The sequence below is a fragment of the Sitophilus oryzae genome, unplaced genomic scaffold (genome assembly GCF_002938485.1).
Source record: "Sitophilus oryzae breed Bouriz unplaced genomic scaffold, Soryzae_2.0 scaffold_907_pilon_pilon, whole genome shotgun sequence".
Classification (NCBI taxonomy): Eukaryota; Metazoa; Arthropoda; class Insecta; order Coleoptera; family Curculionidae; genus Sitophilus; species Sitophilus oryzae.
The window spans coordinates 1,623,930-1,641,939 of NW_022147536.1; the positions used below are offsets into that span (position 1 = coordinate 1,623,930).

General features: G+C 32.1%; 1 protein-coding gene across 1 annotated transcript; it reads right to left on the minus strand.

The window, feature by feature from the left end:
- Positions 1-184: 184 nt before the first annotated feature.
- Positions 185-15,587, minus strand: LOC115890683 (protein RRNAD1-like). The gene is made up of 4 exons (XM_030910984.1): positions 15,579-15,587; positions 11,350-11,911; positions 1,882-2,017; positions 185-476 (listed from the first exon to the last, which is right to left on the minus strand). The coding sequence occupies exons 1-4, from the start codon at positions 15,585-15,587 to the stop codon at positions 221-223; spliced, it is 963 nt and encodes a 320-aa protein (XP_030766844.1). The 3' UTR covers positions 185-220.
- Positions 15,588-18,010: the final 2,423 nt, after the last annotated feature.

Genomic DNA, 18,010 nt, shown 5'->3' on the forward strand with positions numbered 1-18,010 from the left:
GCCGGACCCCGTACAATAAGTAGTTCTTAAATAGACAAAGACAGAACTTAGAAGGATAAAGTATGGGAATAGTCTAGGAGCGCACGCATGCGTTTGTCACTGCTTTTCTTCGCATGATAAACAAAAATTTGTTGACTTGAGTGCGCACATGTGTTTTAGAGGTCTCTATTTTTAAAAAGTTTCTTTATTAAATATGTACAAATACAAGGGGTAACACTGCTTATTGTATATCTTTGACAGCAACCAGTGCCCAGCACCTTGGCGATAACTTACTGTCCGTAATCCTCTTCAGCCTACAAGAATACCCGTACTCTCGAACCATTTCAATCCTATCCACTAAAACGACGTTTTCACAAACGCTCTGTATGAGTGCTTGGAGAGCTATATACACTGACACTGCTAACCGTTTTGTGATATTCGTGTGATATTCTTCCCATTTTCTACGCATCTCCATCAAGAATGGCTCGTCTATATCCCTGAAAATAAAGTTCCTAGTACGTACAGAGTGACCAACAATTTCTGAAATAGTTGGCAATATTGTATTAGAGGATTTTAGGTTTAGTGACCCAAAAAATCTTATAATGTTATTGTTAATTCTGTCAAGGATTGATTTTTCAAACTGACTGTTCAAAAGTTTGAACAGTTCGGGGTATATCTGTAATATGAAAAAAGTATGTCTGTCGTTACCTACTGAACGGGGTGCACTTGCTGTACGCACACTGGTGCGATCACGATCTCAAATAAGAAACCAGACTTTTGTCCGATCTCGTACTGACAACATCCACTCTGTAGTTTAAATAAAATAATTATTTTTTAAAAAGACTTTTCCGTCGAACAACATAATTTTAATTTTATGTCAAGCATTGACTAACATGAGACTATGACAAACAAGCGAGGCGTAACGAATTTTTAACAAGGCGTAGCCGAGTTGAAAAATTAGTCGAGAACACCAACATAGTAACATTTTTTTTACAAACATTAAAATCGAGATTTCCCGAAAAATTATTATTATATTATTGCTTCGAAAAAAAGCGTGAGCTTGGAATGTATGTTTTATTTATTACTGAACATCGTCATCGATTTCCTTTTAGGTAGTTTTAATACCTGGTATTTCTGGTGCTTGCCGCCGTGAAGAACTTACTAAAATGACGGTCGATAACACAGAAGATAAAGATTCAGTTTTGATTGTTAAAGTACAAAAACAAACATAGACCGAGTCTTTACAGTGTCAAATTTGAATTGTATTGAGATTTACCGAAAATACGCAGCTCTTCGTCCAAGAAATGCTACCCGTTGCAGATTGTTTTTAAAATATCAAAATAAAAGATGTGTTCAAAATAAAAAAAGTGTCACTTCGTACATTGCTATCAATTCGCGAACCTTGTCATTTCTTGACGTTTGTAGAAAAAAGTCATTTTTACTCCATCTAGAATATGCTATTTTTTTTTTCAAACGCCACAAATAATTTTTTTAAACAATTTAAAACGTTTCAAATAATATAAAAAGATTTAAAAGTAATATCTTGCATGTAATAATTATATATATATCGAGAAACTATGGTTACGCTCGTGGAATTTGACACTTTATGTCAGTTTAATAATATATTTTCGTACTTTTGTGCTTAGGCGTAAAACAGAGTTAAAATGCCTTTTTTATACTGTCAATCACGTGGAAAAAAATAATACTTTTGTAGCGTTTGAAAAAAAAGGACTTTTAAAAGAAATTTTTTAAAATCAAGTAAAAAATAATAATTCAGAAAGTATACAAAGTATACAAAGTACAAAAAATGTTATGTCTGTCACACGGTTTTCTGGAGATTATGAGACAACCTGTACAAAACATAATAAATTTATCAGTTAAAAAATAAGAATTGAGAATTACCTGGGTATAGAAGAGGGCGCAGCTAGCAACCGGTGGCAACTGGGCAAATTATTCAAATGAGTCTCGAAAAATAATCCCCCGTCAGTTGTTGTCAATTTGCCCGATTTTCGTTTCAGTCTTTTCACCGTGCAATTTTCTGGAAAAAAGGAGAAGAAAAATGTCTGTTGAGAAAAAGAAACGAGGTAAACGTAAAATTATCGGGGAAGAAATAATGTCTGAGCTATTTTTGAATAGGGACGGATAAAATTAGATAAAAATATACTGTTTAGTAATTTAATGTAATATAAAGACCACAAGAAAAAACGATGTGTGTCCAAAAACAATAAATGTTCAGGAGAGCGTTTTTAAATTCAAATTACGCATTGACTTTTATAGTTTTCCCGTTTTTAAATGCCTGTTTCTATGTGACCGTTATCGATATTCCCGTTTATTTAGGTACCAAAAGGTGTAGGTTTTTAAGACGAAAAATATTATGGCATTAAAATCAAATTAGCCAAAAATGGCCTTTTATATACAATATATATATATATATATATATCCAAAAATCCGTAAATCTACGGATTAATCAGTAGTTCCGGCAACACTGTCGACTGAAAGCAGAATATATTCTATATCCGCTGCGCTGTAAACGATAATCAGCGCGCAGCGGCGCAGAGCTAAACCAGCTAAACTAAATCCATAGGTAAGGAAATAATAGATCATTGCTTAATTGAAACTTATATGGTGAAATTTTGATAAAATAATTTAGTACTCACTAAAAACACGGTATGTCGCTAGTGGTAAGAAAAATAATTTTTAGAGGTTACTAGTTTATTTGGTTGCTTGTCATATGCATATACAGGGTGTTTCCTAATTAATGTAAAAAATGAAAAATCGTTAGAAAACGGCTTAAGGCGGGCTCTTAATAAGTATATTCATTTTTTTCTCGGCAACCGTTTGATGAACAAGAAAAACTCAAAAGATCAATTTTGTTGAAAAAGGATGGCTAGTCAAGAAAAAAATATATTTTCTTTAAAAAAGCAGTAGTGTACCATTTATGTTAAGCAAAATATCCGATTTTTTTTTTTAATTTTTTAACACCTGTAGATCAGAAAGGGAAGTACTTAGACCTAATGGTTATATAAAAATTGTTTTAAGAAGACATGAGGAATCACACCACAATGTTTTAGACTAATTAGAAAACACCCTGTATATTGTCAACTTGACAATGATTGTTGATAAATCAAAAAATACCTTTTCTGTAAAAAAAGCCCGATTTTCGCAGGAAAAATTTTGGATTTTATTGAATTTGGGCCTGCGTCTGCAAATACCGGTATGTTTGTTAATATTCCATCTATCTAAATTTTAAATATCTTAGTCAGAAATAGTTCTATTATTTATTAACTGTAAAAATGGTATACTTATAAGTTTTAATCAAATATTGTGATTTACTTTCTACCTTGTAGTCAAAATTTATATTTAATAAACTGTAAAATATATATATTCTTATGTTTTATTAAAGTTACTCTGATATACTAATATATCAGTGTAACTTTAAAACAATCCTTTGAAATCAAATATAAACATAAAAAATATTTACAGTAGAAAAGGCGAAGGCGCTGGGTTAAACGTAGTCTCCACTAAGAACACGGAGGGGCGCTTTGACCCAAAATTTTACTATTAAGTTGCATATCTATCTTAATATAAGATTATTTTCTTTTATCTATGATTTAGATTGGAATGCCCGTCAAAGTATATAACTCAAAGAATATACCTAGCTAGAAAAAGAATGGACTCTGCCATACTGAAAAATGGTCCTACAGAAGTGGCGCCATCTATTGAGTAGGGCTTGTTTTAAATAGATCGAAGCGCGGGCTTTTAATTAAATTTGATTATTAAATCTTATTTTTTACACAAATTCAACACTACTAATATCAAGTATCGTTGTGATGTGTAAAAAATAAGATTTAACAGTATAATTTACACAATTATTAAATAAAATTAAAGCCAAACATGTGTAAAAATTATTTATTATTTAAAGTTTTTATTTATAAGTCAAATATTTAAACATCATTTATTATAAGAAAACAAGATCAACGTAATACGCCCAAAGTTTTGTAAATGGAGTAAATATAAATAGGTACTTAAATGATGGCAAAAATAAAAGACTTACATTATATTTTTAGGGCCACAAACAAAAGGAACTGTCTAATTAAAACACATATAACAAAATGATAACAAATTATAGTTTGAAAAACGTTTTGATAATCATTTGATAATATTATGATTGGCGCTATGACCATAGATAAAAGAAAGTAATCTTTTATTAAGATAGATATAACTTAATAGTAAAATTTTATAACTTTTATAACTTAATAGTAAAATTTTGGGTCAAAGCGCCCCTCCGTGTTCTTAGTAGAGACTACGTTTAACCCAGCGCCTTCGCCTTTTCTGCTGTAAATATTTTTTATGTTTATATTTGATTTCAAAGGATTTAGTTCTAAAGTTACACTGATATATTAGTATATCAGAGTAACTTTAATAATAAGAATATAAGAATATATATATATATATATATATATATATATATATATATATATATATATATATATATATATATATATATATATATATATATATATATATATATATATATAGAATATATATATTTTACAGTTTATTAAATATAAATTTTGACTACAAGGTAGAAAGTAAATCACAATATTTGATAAAACCTATAAGTATACCATTTTTACAGTTAATAAATAATAAAACTATTTCTGACTATGATATTTAAAATTTAGATAGACAGAATATTAAACAACATACCGGGTATTTGCAGACGCAGGCCCAAATTCAATAAAAACCAAAATTTTTCCTGCGAAAATCGGGCTTTTTTCACAGAAAAGATATTTTTTGATTTATCAACAATCATTGTCAAGTTGACAATATACAGGGTGTTTCCTAATTAGTCTAAAAAATTGTGGTGTGATTCCTCATCTGTTCTTAAAATAATTTTATATAACCATTAGGTCTAAAGTACTTCCTTTCTGATCTACAGGGTGTTAAAAATTAAAAAAAAATCGATATTTTGCTTAACATAAATGATACACTACTGCTTTTTTAAGGAAAATATATTTTTTTCTTGACTGGCCATCCTTTTTCAACAAAATTGATCTTTTGAGTTTTTCTTGTTCATCAAACGGTTGCCGAGAAAAAAATAAATATACTTATTAAGAGCCTTATGCCGTTTTCTAACGATTTTTTATTTTTTAAATTAATTAGGAAACACCCTGTATATGCATATCACAGGCAACCAAATAAACTAGTAACCTCTAAAAATTATTTTTCCTACCACTAGCGACATACCGTGTTTTTAGTGAGTACTAAATTATTTTATCAAAATTTCACCATATAAGTTTCCAGGCAATGGTTTCCAATGCTTCATAGGTGTTTCATACATGCCTCTTTATATAAAATGAAGTTTCTTGTATGCAACACACTGTATTTTATTTATAAAATTAAACGAAAATAATAATAAATTTAACGCCATCTGGCAATAACTAGTAGCAACTTCTTAACCTAAAAATTAATTGCACTACCACCTAGCGCCTGAGGCTGGAACTATTTTATTTGAAATGTGCTAAGAACAACCGCAAACAATAACATAAATACTTTTCTCATGTCAAAGTCAGAATCTTCAAAAATTATAAAATTTTTCAAAATAATTTAAACCGCCCTCATTGAAAAAATACCGAAAAGTGTTTAAAGTAAGCGTCCATTTTCAAAGTAATTATTGCTATCTTGTGAGTTTTAATTTTAAGTTATATTTACTCAAACCCGTAATAATTGTGAAAAAAATCGCATTAAAAACTTAAAAAGCTGTGTTATGAACTGCGAACTGCAAGAACCATCGTGAATCGTGTCATAACGTCGGTTTCCAATGTTTCATAGGTATTTCATACATGTCTTTATATAAAATAACGTTTCTTGTATACAACACACTGTTTTTTATTTATAAAATTAAAAGAAAATAATAATAAATTTGAATAAATAATATTTGGCGATATAGTTCCAGAAAAAGCCGAACCGCTGCGAAATTTTCAAAAGCTTTGGGTCGCGACCTTTGCAATTATAGCGCCAAATAGTGTTTACATTGTCCTTATGGGCACTTTCCAATCTAAACTTGTTTTTCATTTATCTATGGGTTGCACATCTTCTTATTAGCCGACCATACCAATTGGTATGGTAGGCTATTAGGATCGCCAAAAAAAAAGTTTTTTTAATTTCACTCAAAATGAGTTACTTGGGTCATAAATGACCTAAATACAAAATATTTTCATGGTGTTTATCTGTCTGTCTGTCTGTCTGTCCGTCTGTAACACGATATTTGAAAAACCGCTGAACCGATTTTAACCAAATTTGGCACAAAAATACTGTGGCACCCGAGGATCTGGCCATTAGTTTTTGGTGGGGGTAGGGGTTAGTAAGGGGGTATGGGAGGGGGTTAAAAATTTTTAAAAATCGTAACTCCAAAATTACAGTAGCTAGCGAAACGCGGTTTTCAAATTAAGATTAGGAATAATATTTGCAACAAAATTTGTAATAACATCAAAATCAGTCAAAGTCGCAGTTTTTGAGATATTAACATATTTTAGTATGGGCGGCTATATGTGCCTCCCGGCGCCAATTTTTTCCTCAATCAGCGGTTAGAGTGCTTTTTATACATGTCTATGACGGCAACTAAATAAAATATATTTTTTTGACTCTTATGCAAGTATATTCGTAAATATTTCAACCAAGATTTCGGACCAGACTAGTAATTCAATAATCTCGAATCTCTGCGTCAATAAAAATGACCGATTTTTTCGCCTTTTCCGAAATTCGATTTGAAAAACGTGTTATTCGACAGACATATACATACACACATCCAGAAAGGGCCGTAAATCAAATGATATAAACGGTGGTTGGTCAGAAAGTTAAGAGAAAACAGTAAGTAAATGCGTCAGAATTATTTCGCCAGGAATGTTTTATACGCCCGCGTTGGGCCTACGTGAACAGAATCACGCAGCAAATTATATTAGGGCGTTTATAAGAAAAGGTGGGGGAGGTAAGAAATTTAGTGGAAAATCTTTTTGCCGCAGAAAATCAACGCTGTCAAAAAATAAATATATTTTTTCCTCTTGTTTCCCTTATTGTTGCTTCGTATAGTTATTTCGATAATTCTGCAAGGTTTCTTGTCAATAAAACAATTTATACTGTGTCTGACATAGAAATTGCCGTCTGAGATACTGGCTTTTGTCAAAGCCCTAAGATTGATGATACATCCTAGTACATCCCTGTTACTTATATTGTTATTTAATAAATTTAATAAAATTTTAAGTATTAGTTAAAAGTTCAATATTATACAACTCGAAAAAAATGCACAATCACCTGCCATTTGAAATCAAATCCATAACATCGTTTTCTTCATTTCGCAAAGCATTGAAATCTTATTTAGTAGACAAGGCTTTCTACGCCGTAAATGACTTAAGGAAGGCGCGCACTGCATCGGATCGGACCGACCAGCAAAAGCGACTGCGACCATCGTACATATAGACGGCGCCGGCGTCCACTAAAACATTTCGGCCTGTAGAGGCCAGATTCCTACCTCTACCTATCTACGATAGTCGAGTCACCGCCTTCGCCGTTTCTCGCCGGACTGGTACCGATTCAGTGCGCGTACACCTTTATACACACACCGGAAAAATCTAGGTATATCATTTTATTAAAGTTAAAAATAAATGTTTTGAATAAACAACCACATATTTGTAGGCCGATTCTTTCTACTTCGATTGAAACGAAGTAGTCACACTAGTTATTTCTAAATTTCGGATATTTGCAGAAGTGTTTTTGTCAAATGTATAAAAAGCACCTAGCATCAATTGTTCGAATTTAACCTGTACTGGCTATGTTTTTATGATGAACTGGCCAGAATTCATTTAAATAACTCTGTTTAGTATTAAACGACATTATGGAGCGTAGACATCTTAACAGAGACGAAATGCTAAGGGCCATGGTTATGCTTGAAGCTGGAATGCGCCAAATCGACGTAGCTAGAGCATTAAATACAACGCAAAGTGTAATATCGCGATTAAGTGCACGCTACCGTGAAAGTGGTGATGTTGCTGAAAGGCACACAGGGCGACATCGCATTACTACCCCTCAGCAAGATCATTTTTTACAATTAAATACTCGACGCCGACCGACTCTTACAGCACCAGAGCTTAGTTTAATTCTCCAGGAAACACATAATGTAACCGTTAGTCCTGACACTGTTCGCAATAGATTAAGAGAGGTCAACTTAAGAAGCAGACGCCCCTGGAGAGCTCAACCCTTAACGAGAGGAAATCGAGAGGTACGATATTTGTGGACTCAAGATCATGTTCAGTGGTCGAATGAACAATGGGCCAATGTTCTCTTCACGGATGAGTGACGCTTTGGAATTCATCCGGATTCGAGAAGGCTTAGGGTATGGAGAGAACCGGGAAATCTTGTTCGGTTGGATCATGTTCAGGAAGTGCACCCTTATCAAGGTGGAACAGTTATGGTCTGGGGAGGAGTCCAGTTAGGCCGAAAACCCGATCATGTTTTTCTTGAAAGGTTTTTAACAGGAATCACATATGGTGATTTAATTCTTGAGCCTGTCGTATTACCATATGCCAATGATTTTGGAAGAAACTTCATTCTCATGCATGACAATGCACGGCGTCATACAACCAAAGTGTAAGTGAGTTTATCAATGCTCATCAATTAAACATTTTACCCTGGCCGGTACAATCTCCTGACCTCAACCCCATCGAGCACGTATGGGACGCGGTCCAAAGAAGAATTTTGAGAATGGGTATGCCTCGTGAAACTCGTAGGGGGTTCGGGCAGTGAAGGCAGCGTGGCAGGCTGTACCTCAAGAAGAGATCGACAACCTGATCAGGAGCATGGAGAGACGATGTAGGGCTGTAATGAAGAGTAGAGGAGGCTATACCCTTTATTAAGTAAAAATGGTTTTATTTTATTTTTTTATCTTTTTTTTTAATTCACAGTTTAGAATAAAAAAAATGTGTGTATTTTTTTGAGTTCAATAAAAATCAAGGTAAATTTTAAAAATTCGGTAAATTTCGCATTTTTATATATATACGTTCTGTAAACTATTTGTTTATTTTAATTTTATTATATCATAAAATTGTAATATCCCTAGACTTTTCCGGTGTGTGTATTTTGATAATCGAATTTGATCTTGTAAACACTGGTCTAATGTTTGCTATTGCCCTGGTTTATAAAAATTCATATATAAGGCTATTACTATATTTACCAATGACATCGAAATTAGTTTATTTAGAGTTCATTGATATTTACTATAAACTTACTAAATATTTTTGAATCTTATTTGTATTTTTTATTTTTTGACATTTTAAACATTTATAAATGTTTATTTTAAACAGTAAGACTGACAATGTAAGCCCACGGCCACGCAGAAAGCGTTTTTAGCGTTTTGCGTTTTTTGCGTCTCAAGCGTTTTTTGCGATTTTACCGTTTGAAGCGTTTTTTGTGATTTGTGTCCATTAAAAACACCCAAAGACCCGGAAGGTCTGCAGTTTCTATCAAGATGTCAATTAGTCACATCGCTAGCGCGTCGATCCCCGGCCCGTCCAACAGTCAATCCTGTGAGAAAGAGATAGCCGAGATCGGCGCGGTTAGCGTTGAGGAGACAAAGAAAAAAGATATGCTCGCACTGGGATCGACTGTTGAACGGGCCGGAGCGCAGATTCGTATTCGTGCCAGTGGCGTGTGTACAAATAATTATTTGCCATTTCCTTTACGATTTGTAATGTATAGATTTTTTATGTCGTAGTTTTGTGGTTACTTGTGTGTTTAATTATAATATAATAATATTATATAATAAATAATTATAATATATTACTAGTTGCTAACGCAATTTTAAGACATGATTTAGCAAACTTTTTTGAAGTGACACTTCTTTACGCGCCCTGGGATTAAAATTTCAGAGCCGCGACACACGAGCTAGTGCTAACGAAAAGTGGTAACGGCTTAGAAATACGTAGTGACGCGACGTGTATTTTTGAGTAGTCCACGTGCTTATCAAACATATTGATATTTTAATACTAATTTTGTAAAAGTAAATCAAATTATTACGTGTAAAAACTATTTGTTACACGTAACTATTAACGTAAAAACTATTAATTTTATTAAAAAATTAATTTTATTACACGTAAAAAACAATTTTTATTATTTTTTTATTTTACGTGTATAAAACTATTTGTTACACGTAAAGAACTATTTTTTAAGAGTAAAAAACTATTTGCTGCCCGTAAAAAATTATTTTTGACGCATATAAAACTATTTGTTACTGGTAGAAAACCATTTTTGCGCAAAAAACTATTTTTTACATGTAAAACTATTTGTAACACGTAAAAACTATATTTTACGCGTCAAAAACTTATTGTTTCTGATAAAGAAAACTTTTTTTACGTTAAAAAAAAATTTTTAAGTGTAAAAAACTATTTGTTACACGTAAAAAAACTATTTTTTACTCGTAAAACACTACTCGCTACCGGTAAAAAAATGTTTTTATAAAAAAAAATATTTTTTATACATAAAAATCTATTTTTTGCACCTAGAAAACTATTTTTTACACGTATAAAGCTATTTGTTACCCGTAAAAAATATTTGTTACGCGTAAAGAACTATTTGTTACGCGTAAAAAAACATTTTATGCATAAAAAACAATTTTTTACGCGTAAAAAATATTCCTTTAATTTATTACTTTTTCAACATTTCACACCACACTTTGTTAAACATTTCCTTCAAATTTTTGAATTTAATAGAATCTTCCTAAACAGTATATGTTCTCTATAAAAATATTTTTAGATAATACTCGAAAAAAATGTATACTATTTAATTTATTTGTTATTGTATTATTAAAGATTACGTCCGCCTATGACGGGGTCACATAGAAAACGCTAAAGACGCTACAGAAAACAAATTGATTTGTTTTCATTTGCGTTTTTTGCGAGACACGCCGAACGCTAGACGCTTTTGGTGGGGCCACTCCTATATAATCCTATTATTTTGTTTTAGACGCAAAAGACGCTTCACGCTAAAAACGCAAAAAAACGCTTTCTGTGTGGCCGTGCACTAATTTTTTGTATTCTCTTTTGTTTGTTTGTTTGCTTATTTTGTTTGAACTTTTCTTTCTAATAATAAGGAAAAAATAGAAAAAAATGCGGAGGACCTTCCTTTTAAAATTAAGAGCTCATACTTGGAGATAATATTTGAGGTGTCTACCAACCTTTTTTAGAGAATAAAGTGGAAAAAAATTGTCGATTTTTTTACTCATCCTAATATTTACATTTCCTGGGTGTTTCTATGACACACAGTATAAATGACTATAATAGTTTCTCTAGAATTAGAATTAATAAGCATCAAACTTACGGTCTTCCGCAACAAATTCCAGAACTGCTCTGAACAGCAACGCTTGCGTCTTTGTTTCTAAATCCTTTTCAGACAATTCCAAAAAACTTTCGTAAGTATCCTGGCAAGCCAATCGCAAAAAAGGTGTCCCTAGATAGGTTTCACCTTCAAACCGTTCAAAAATATCTTTCAATGTTCTACTACAGGGAAAATTTGTGAAAATTGTTTTTTCTGGCATTTCTTCCTTTACTTCTGTTCTGTGATAACAGCAAGGCATTATCGATAAAGCTTTGACACATTCCATTTTTGAAAAAAGTTTCAAAACTGTCACGCTCAAATCCGCGCAGGCGTGTAGTCCTGTCAAGCATATCCGCCTGTTTTTCCCAAAATGTTTTTCTATCAAGCTTTCAATAGTTTTTTCGCTGTCAATTTGGACAAATAACTCGGAAAAAATGACGTTATTTTTGCACGAAGGGTATAAGTTTTCTTGGGTTTTATACGCTTGATCAATAAATTTCTTGCAGACTTCTAGACCAAGGACTTGATGACCAAAGTTTTGGAATAGTAGATGCGACAAATATCCCTATAAAAATAGAAATAAATAGATATTAAGTACCGTATGATCGAAAAAAAAAACCGCGTCTAGTTGGCTTGGAAATAACGATCGATGACATTTCCCATATATTTTTACGTATAAAATGAAAACGATTTTCATTTCATAGCCATCGCTGACGCCGTTTTTTTTCGATCGTGTGGTATAAGGATTATATCATAATAAACAAGTTAAGGTTTTTTAATGCCAGGACTAATTTGTATATAGCGATTTCTTATGTATAATACAGGGTGTCTTCGGCTGAACGTGCATTAGAAGTTTCTAGAAAACTACGACATCTAGATCGGATATTTTTTGCACAACATTGTTTTACAATGAGATCTATCGTTTAAAAATATTTTCAATATGGCGGCACTTCCGAAAATACCGGAAATTGACGGTAACTTCCTTATTTTAAATAGGTATCCCCATTTTTTATTACATACTTAAATTATCTGTAAAATTTTATGAATTTTGATATGAAACACTCTATACCCAACATTAACCGTTTTTGGGAAAAAAAGTATTTAAAATTTTTGGAGAAAAAACTGCCTGCCTATCAAAAAAAAATTGTATTTAAAAGCGAATATCTCCAATAAAAATAATGATATTCAGATGAATCAAAAAACAAACTATCGAAAAAGGATGCACCTAGTCGATAAAATGATTTTTAAATTCCTTGTATTGCTAACTTACACCACAGGGTTTTTCAAACATTCACCAAAATATCAACGTTTTGTTTTCCCTCGTATAATTGACAGAAGAAAACTTAATTTTTAATTTAGAAAGAGCCACAAAAAGCCTAACAATTTAGCTACAAATTGCTTAAAAAGTCATCAAAATCGGCCCACTAGAACAAAACATATCGTCAGTGAAACGTGATAACCTGCTAACGCCATTTTTTACGTTAATAAGTTTTTTATACCATTAGAAAGAGAAAAAATACTCTATAAATAGGGAAAGCAAATACATGTTTTCCCATTAAAGAAAATTTGCTATTTTAACTCAATAAAATCTGCTAACTCCCAATGATCTGAAATAGCCACCGAAATGGTGCTATCTCCGTAATTTCCATTACGATCGCGCTAAAGCAAATATACGGTTTCTTATTCATATGTTTCTTTTGTACAGTACGTCGATCCAGGGTTGAACTAGGCCAAAGGGACCCAGGTGGCAATGTAAGGAGGGATCCGTGTGGATTTTTTTGCGTATTTTTTTCTTTTTTTATTATATACAGGGTAGTGATGGGCAAAACTGTTATTTTTAGATAACAGTTGAAACTGTTATAGTTATTTATAAAAAACAGCTTAAAATAACAGCTTAAAAATAACAGGTTTCTTTATTTTATTGCTAAATATCTAAAAGAGTATGAGGCGGTCACCGCCAGGCGTATTAACGCAGTTGCAAGTTGCAACAATGACATGCTCGGTGGTAGTATTTCCAGGGTGTCAAAACATTTCTAAATATCGATTGTTATCTAAAATACCTCTCTAAAAACGGTGGTTGTTTACAAATAAGCGCTGTTTACAAATTGCGATATACTCAAAATTATAGCAAAAATTGGAAATTTTAAAAGTGAAATAACTCGGTTGTTTTGGATTTATTTGAAAAAACGGCAAAGAGAAAACATTATGTTTCTTTTATCGAGATTTACCAGCCCTAAAAATATTTGCACTTATTTAAGACTCACCCTGTATAGAAATCAGGGAACTAGCCTAATGCAAGGTAAACCAATGCAATGCAAATGCCATAATGCAATGCAAAAGCAAATATTGTTAAGAATAAATAATGAACTATAAAGGGGGCCCGCGAAGGCTGGGGCCCCCCCAATAATTATATATATATAATATGGCCAGTCCGACCCTGCGTCGATCCGTTCTGTAAATACGGGGTAACCGTAAAGGGTAAGGGGAAAAACGAAATTCTCTATATACGGAGCAATTAATCGGCGTGCTATAAATAGTTTGAATAACATTTGTTTTATATTTTTTTTCAACGTTTTTTCCACGTAAATGATATATAATTTTTATAAAAATTAAAAAAATAAGGAGAAAAGATTTAATAAAATCACGCACTGTTTTGCAAACTCGGTTAAAATTAGGATATAAGCATGGAAGGATTCTACCATATCTTCTAAGAATTATAAGTTTAATTTTTAAATTATTTTCATATTCATTAAGTCCAAAATGCTGCTACTTCAGTTCTTTAAAAATTTATTCGTTTTTGGACTTGTATGTTTTGCTTCTAGACCGACCATATTCTAAATATGTGGTTATGAATATCATATTTTTTAAATTAAATTCATTATTTCTAAATCTGTTTGAGTAATATTCAATTCCATTTTCAAAATTTCAAACAATAAAGGTTGCTATCTCCAGAACTATATTTTTATTTCGTATTCCTGCAAGACGAATATCTGCTATCTCCCTATTGTGTCTGAAAAAAATTATGTAACACGAAATATTGAGTTTTACTGTTCCCCAGCAAATAAAATTCTCATCTCTTTATCATATTAATGTATGAAAATACTTCCTACATGTGTACAGGGTGTCCCATTTTGGTTGAAATCATACGGTATCTCTGTTATTAGCGAAGATAGAAGGGTGCGGTTTGCACATACCTGTATCACTTTTTTGTCAAACGGAAGATGCCGTAAACAAAATTTTCATAGCCCTCTTCTTTTCCGAGCTACAGGGTCTTTTTGAAAGTTTTGCAATTTGAGACACCCCCCGTATCTCTGTTATGGTTAAAGGAAGGTTAAAGGTATCGAGAAGGTGAGTTTCCTATAATAAAATTTGACCCCTCGATTACCCCAGGTACAAACACAATTTGGTGTCGAAAGTTCGCCCGCGCGGGAAATTTCGACACCGTGCCTAAAGCAGGTAGGTAGGTAATTAATTGGGTTTCCCCAATATTTATTGTCACTTCTGTACTTGTGACTAAATTTACACGAAAATTCATTCAGTTGCAGTTTATTGTTTGACGTTGACTAGTGCACTTATAGATATTTTAAACATGAGTTTGATAAAAAGTTCCCGTGGTCGAGATTTATTAGTGGTGGAGAATCATTCGTTCTCAAAACAGAAAGTGTTAAAAAGCGGCGAGATATTTTGGCGCTGCATTCAAAAAACACTAAGTGTTCCGCAAAAGTGTTTACAATAGGCTGTAATGACCTCACCATCACAAGACGTGATTTGGTACATAATCATGAAGCCGATCCGAAAAAGCTTCAAGTAAAGATGGTTACCAATGCATGTAAAAAGAAAAGCCGAAGAGGATATATCAGAAAAGCCTGCAAAAATTACAAGAACTGCTGTTACTGAGGTGTGATGCCAATTTGCTAACGGTTCCTGACATAGCTTGTAAGAAAAAACATTTACAACTGTCGTCGTAAACTGTTACCAGGTCCGTTACCTAGAAGCATATCAGAAGTTCATAACGCGGTTAGTAATTATTCTCCTAAAACCTGTCGCAATGAAAGTTTTTTGTTTTTAAATCATCCTGGAATTTAATGTAATTGTATTTTCATGCGAGACAAATATTCGTTTGTTGTGTAAACTACAAACTTTGTATATGGATGGTACATTTTCATACAGTACCAAATTTTTTCTCTCCAATTGATTTACAATACATGGCTTTGAAAATGGACATTATGTACCTTTAGCATACTGTTTGTTAAAGGACAAATTGTCAATGACATACAAACATTTATTTTTCTTTATTAAAGTCAAAGATTTTGAAACATTTGAGTTATCATTAGAGCCAACTGAAATATTTGTGGACTTTGAAAAAGCAATTCACTGTGCTTTATTGTCTATGTGGCCAATGTAAAAATTAGTGGATGCCGTTTTCACTTACATCAGAACTGGTTTAAAAATTTCAATCTTTGGGTTTTGGTGAGGAATATAAGGATACAAATTCAGAAATTGGAAAATGGTAAAGACATACGTTTGAACGTGAAAACTGTTTATTGTAGAACTTTTTACGTAGAATACAGTGGCGTAGTCTGGTTTTCTGCCAAAAAAATATTTTTAAAAGTATGAACTAAAGTTATGTTTTTTTTAAATGGAACACCCTGTATATTTATAAATCATATGATGTGTCTTGCCATAAGCTTCTCAAAAATATATAACACTCTATATTTATTTTCACTATTTACTGCAATATTTAAAAGTTTTTATTAAAAGATCATATTTATTAGTAGGCCATGATTGATAATAAAAAAAAACTAAGAATTATTAAAAGTATACTGCTATCTGTCTCTTGTTTTATTTTGGAAGCCGCTAATAAATTCTTTATATATTAGGGAAACTTAACTCCCTACCGCTATTTGTAAATCTTGGAATACGTGTATAATCTACGTACGAATAATCTCTCGTATCGAACGAATCGTACGAATAATCTCTCGTATCGGAAATTTTAGATATTCCTTTAGCTAATTTACGTGAAATATATTTTCAGCAAGATGGGGAACATTCCCCCTCATAACTATGAAAATTTAGAATACTGTTAAATTATTATTTTTCAAATCAATGAATTGGAACCAATGAAGACATATTGATAGCCTCCTCGATTCTCGGATTTCGCCGTTCTCGATTTCTGATTTTGGGGATTTTTGAAATACGAAATATATCGTGGGAACTACAACCTACAACAATGTCGAACACCTGAAAAATGCTTAATAATTCAAGATTTAGATATTTGCAAACCCATCCCGTTATAAAAAAAAGCTGTTACCAATGCTATGTTACCAACAGTTATTTCAAAAGTAAAATATATCAATCCCAAATAAATTTTAATATGTGAATGACTATTTTAGTAAATACCATTTTGATTTTTTGTTATTTATCACGGCCTACTAATAAGAAAATGATATATTTTAAATATTGCAGCAAATAGTGAAAATAAATATAGAGTGATATATATTTTTGAGAAGCTCGTAGCAAGACAGATCATATGATTTATAAATATACAGGGTGTTCCATTTGAAAAAACATAACTCTAGTTCATATTTTCAAAAATATTTTTTTGGTAGAAAAACAGACTACGCTACTGTATTCTACGTAAAAAGTTCTACAATAAGCAGTTTTCGCCTTCTCGATACCTTTAACAATAAAAGAGATACAGGGGGTGTCCCAAATTGCAAAATTTTTAAAAAGACCCTGTAGCTCAGAAATGAAGAGGGCTATGAAAATTTTGTTTGCAGCATCTTCAGTTTGACGAAAAAGTGGGACAGGTTTGTGCAAACCGCACCCTTCTATCTTCACTAATAACGGAGATACCCTATGATTTCAACCAAAATGGGACACACTGTACATATTTTTTTGTACCGTTTTCTTGCTCTCCTGTAAAATTAGAAATAATGGAGTTAGCAGTTTATCACATTTCACCGACGATATTAAACTATGAAAAAAAAAACTTAAAAAGTTTTTTTTTCTTCCGTTTTTCGTGCCGGTGAGTGTATTTCAATTATTATTGATCGCTCCAAATAGTTTAATCTAAAATAAATCTATATCTAAAAAATAAACTCACCAAGCCTGATCCGATGTCAACAACCAAATCACAATTCGTCTTTCTACATAATTCATCTACTACAGGAGCAAACAAAAATATTTCATGCATTTTCTTATCGCTAATTCCTATGAATCTAAATACAGGCGGCTCAGTTTTATTAAACTCTTCGCCATTAAGTTTTAGTTGATGCAGATCATCAAAAAACATTCTTAAACTATCCTAAAAATACAGAAAATAGTAAAAAAAAATCCTTGTAATATTTTGTCTTTTGAAATTATACTGAAACTCACATTAGTTCCTCTAGATAAAATGTCTAGGATATTTTGGCGATTAGCAGTAGCAAAATAAGCAATCCATTCATTGGGAATATTGTCTAAAACACGATCGCAAAGTATCCTTGTATTCTTTGTGGTGTATATCCAACGGTACTTTTTCAAGAACACAAGTGCTTCTTCTAGGTACTCTTTGGGGATTGGAAATTGTTGGTGATAAAAACATGTTCTGGGATTAAAAGTTTGTCCCTTTCATTAGTGATTTTATTTATTAGGCTTATAAAAGAATATTCTCCCTTTTTCT

Excerpts from the sequence above, each read along its gene's own strand:
- LOC115890683 (XM_030910984.1), bottom strand. Across the intron at positions 2,018-11,349 it reads GGAATTTGTTGCGGAAGACC|AAAATTGCACGGTGAAAAGA; the intron begins GTAAGTTTGATG and ends CCTTTTTTCCAG. Across the intron at positions 477-1,881 it reads GCGCCCTCTTCTATACCCAG|GGATATAGACGAGCCATTCT; the intron begins GTAATTCTCAAT and ends CTTTATTTTCAG.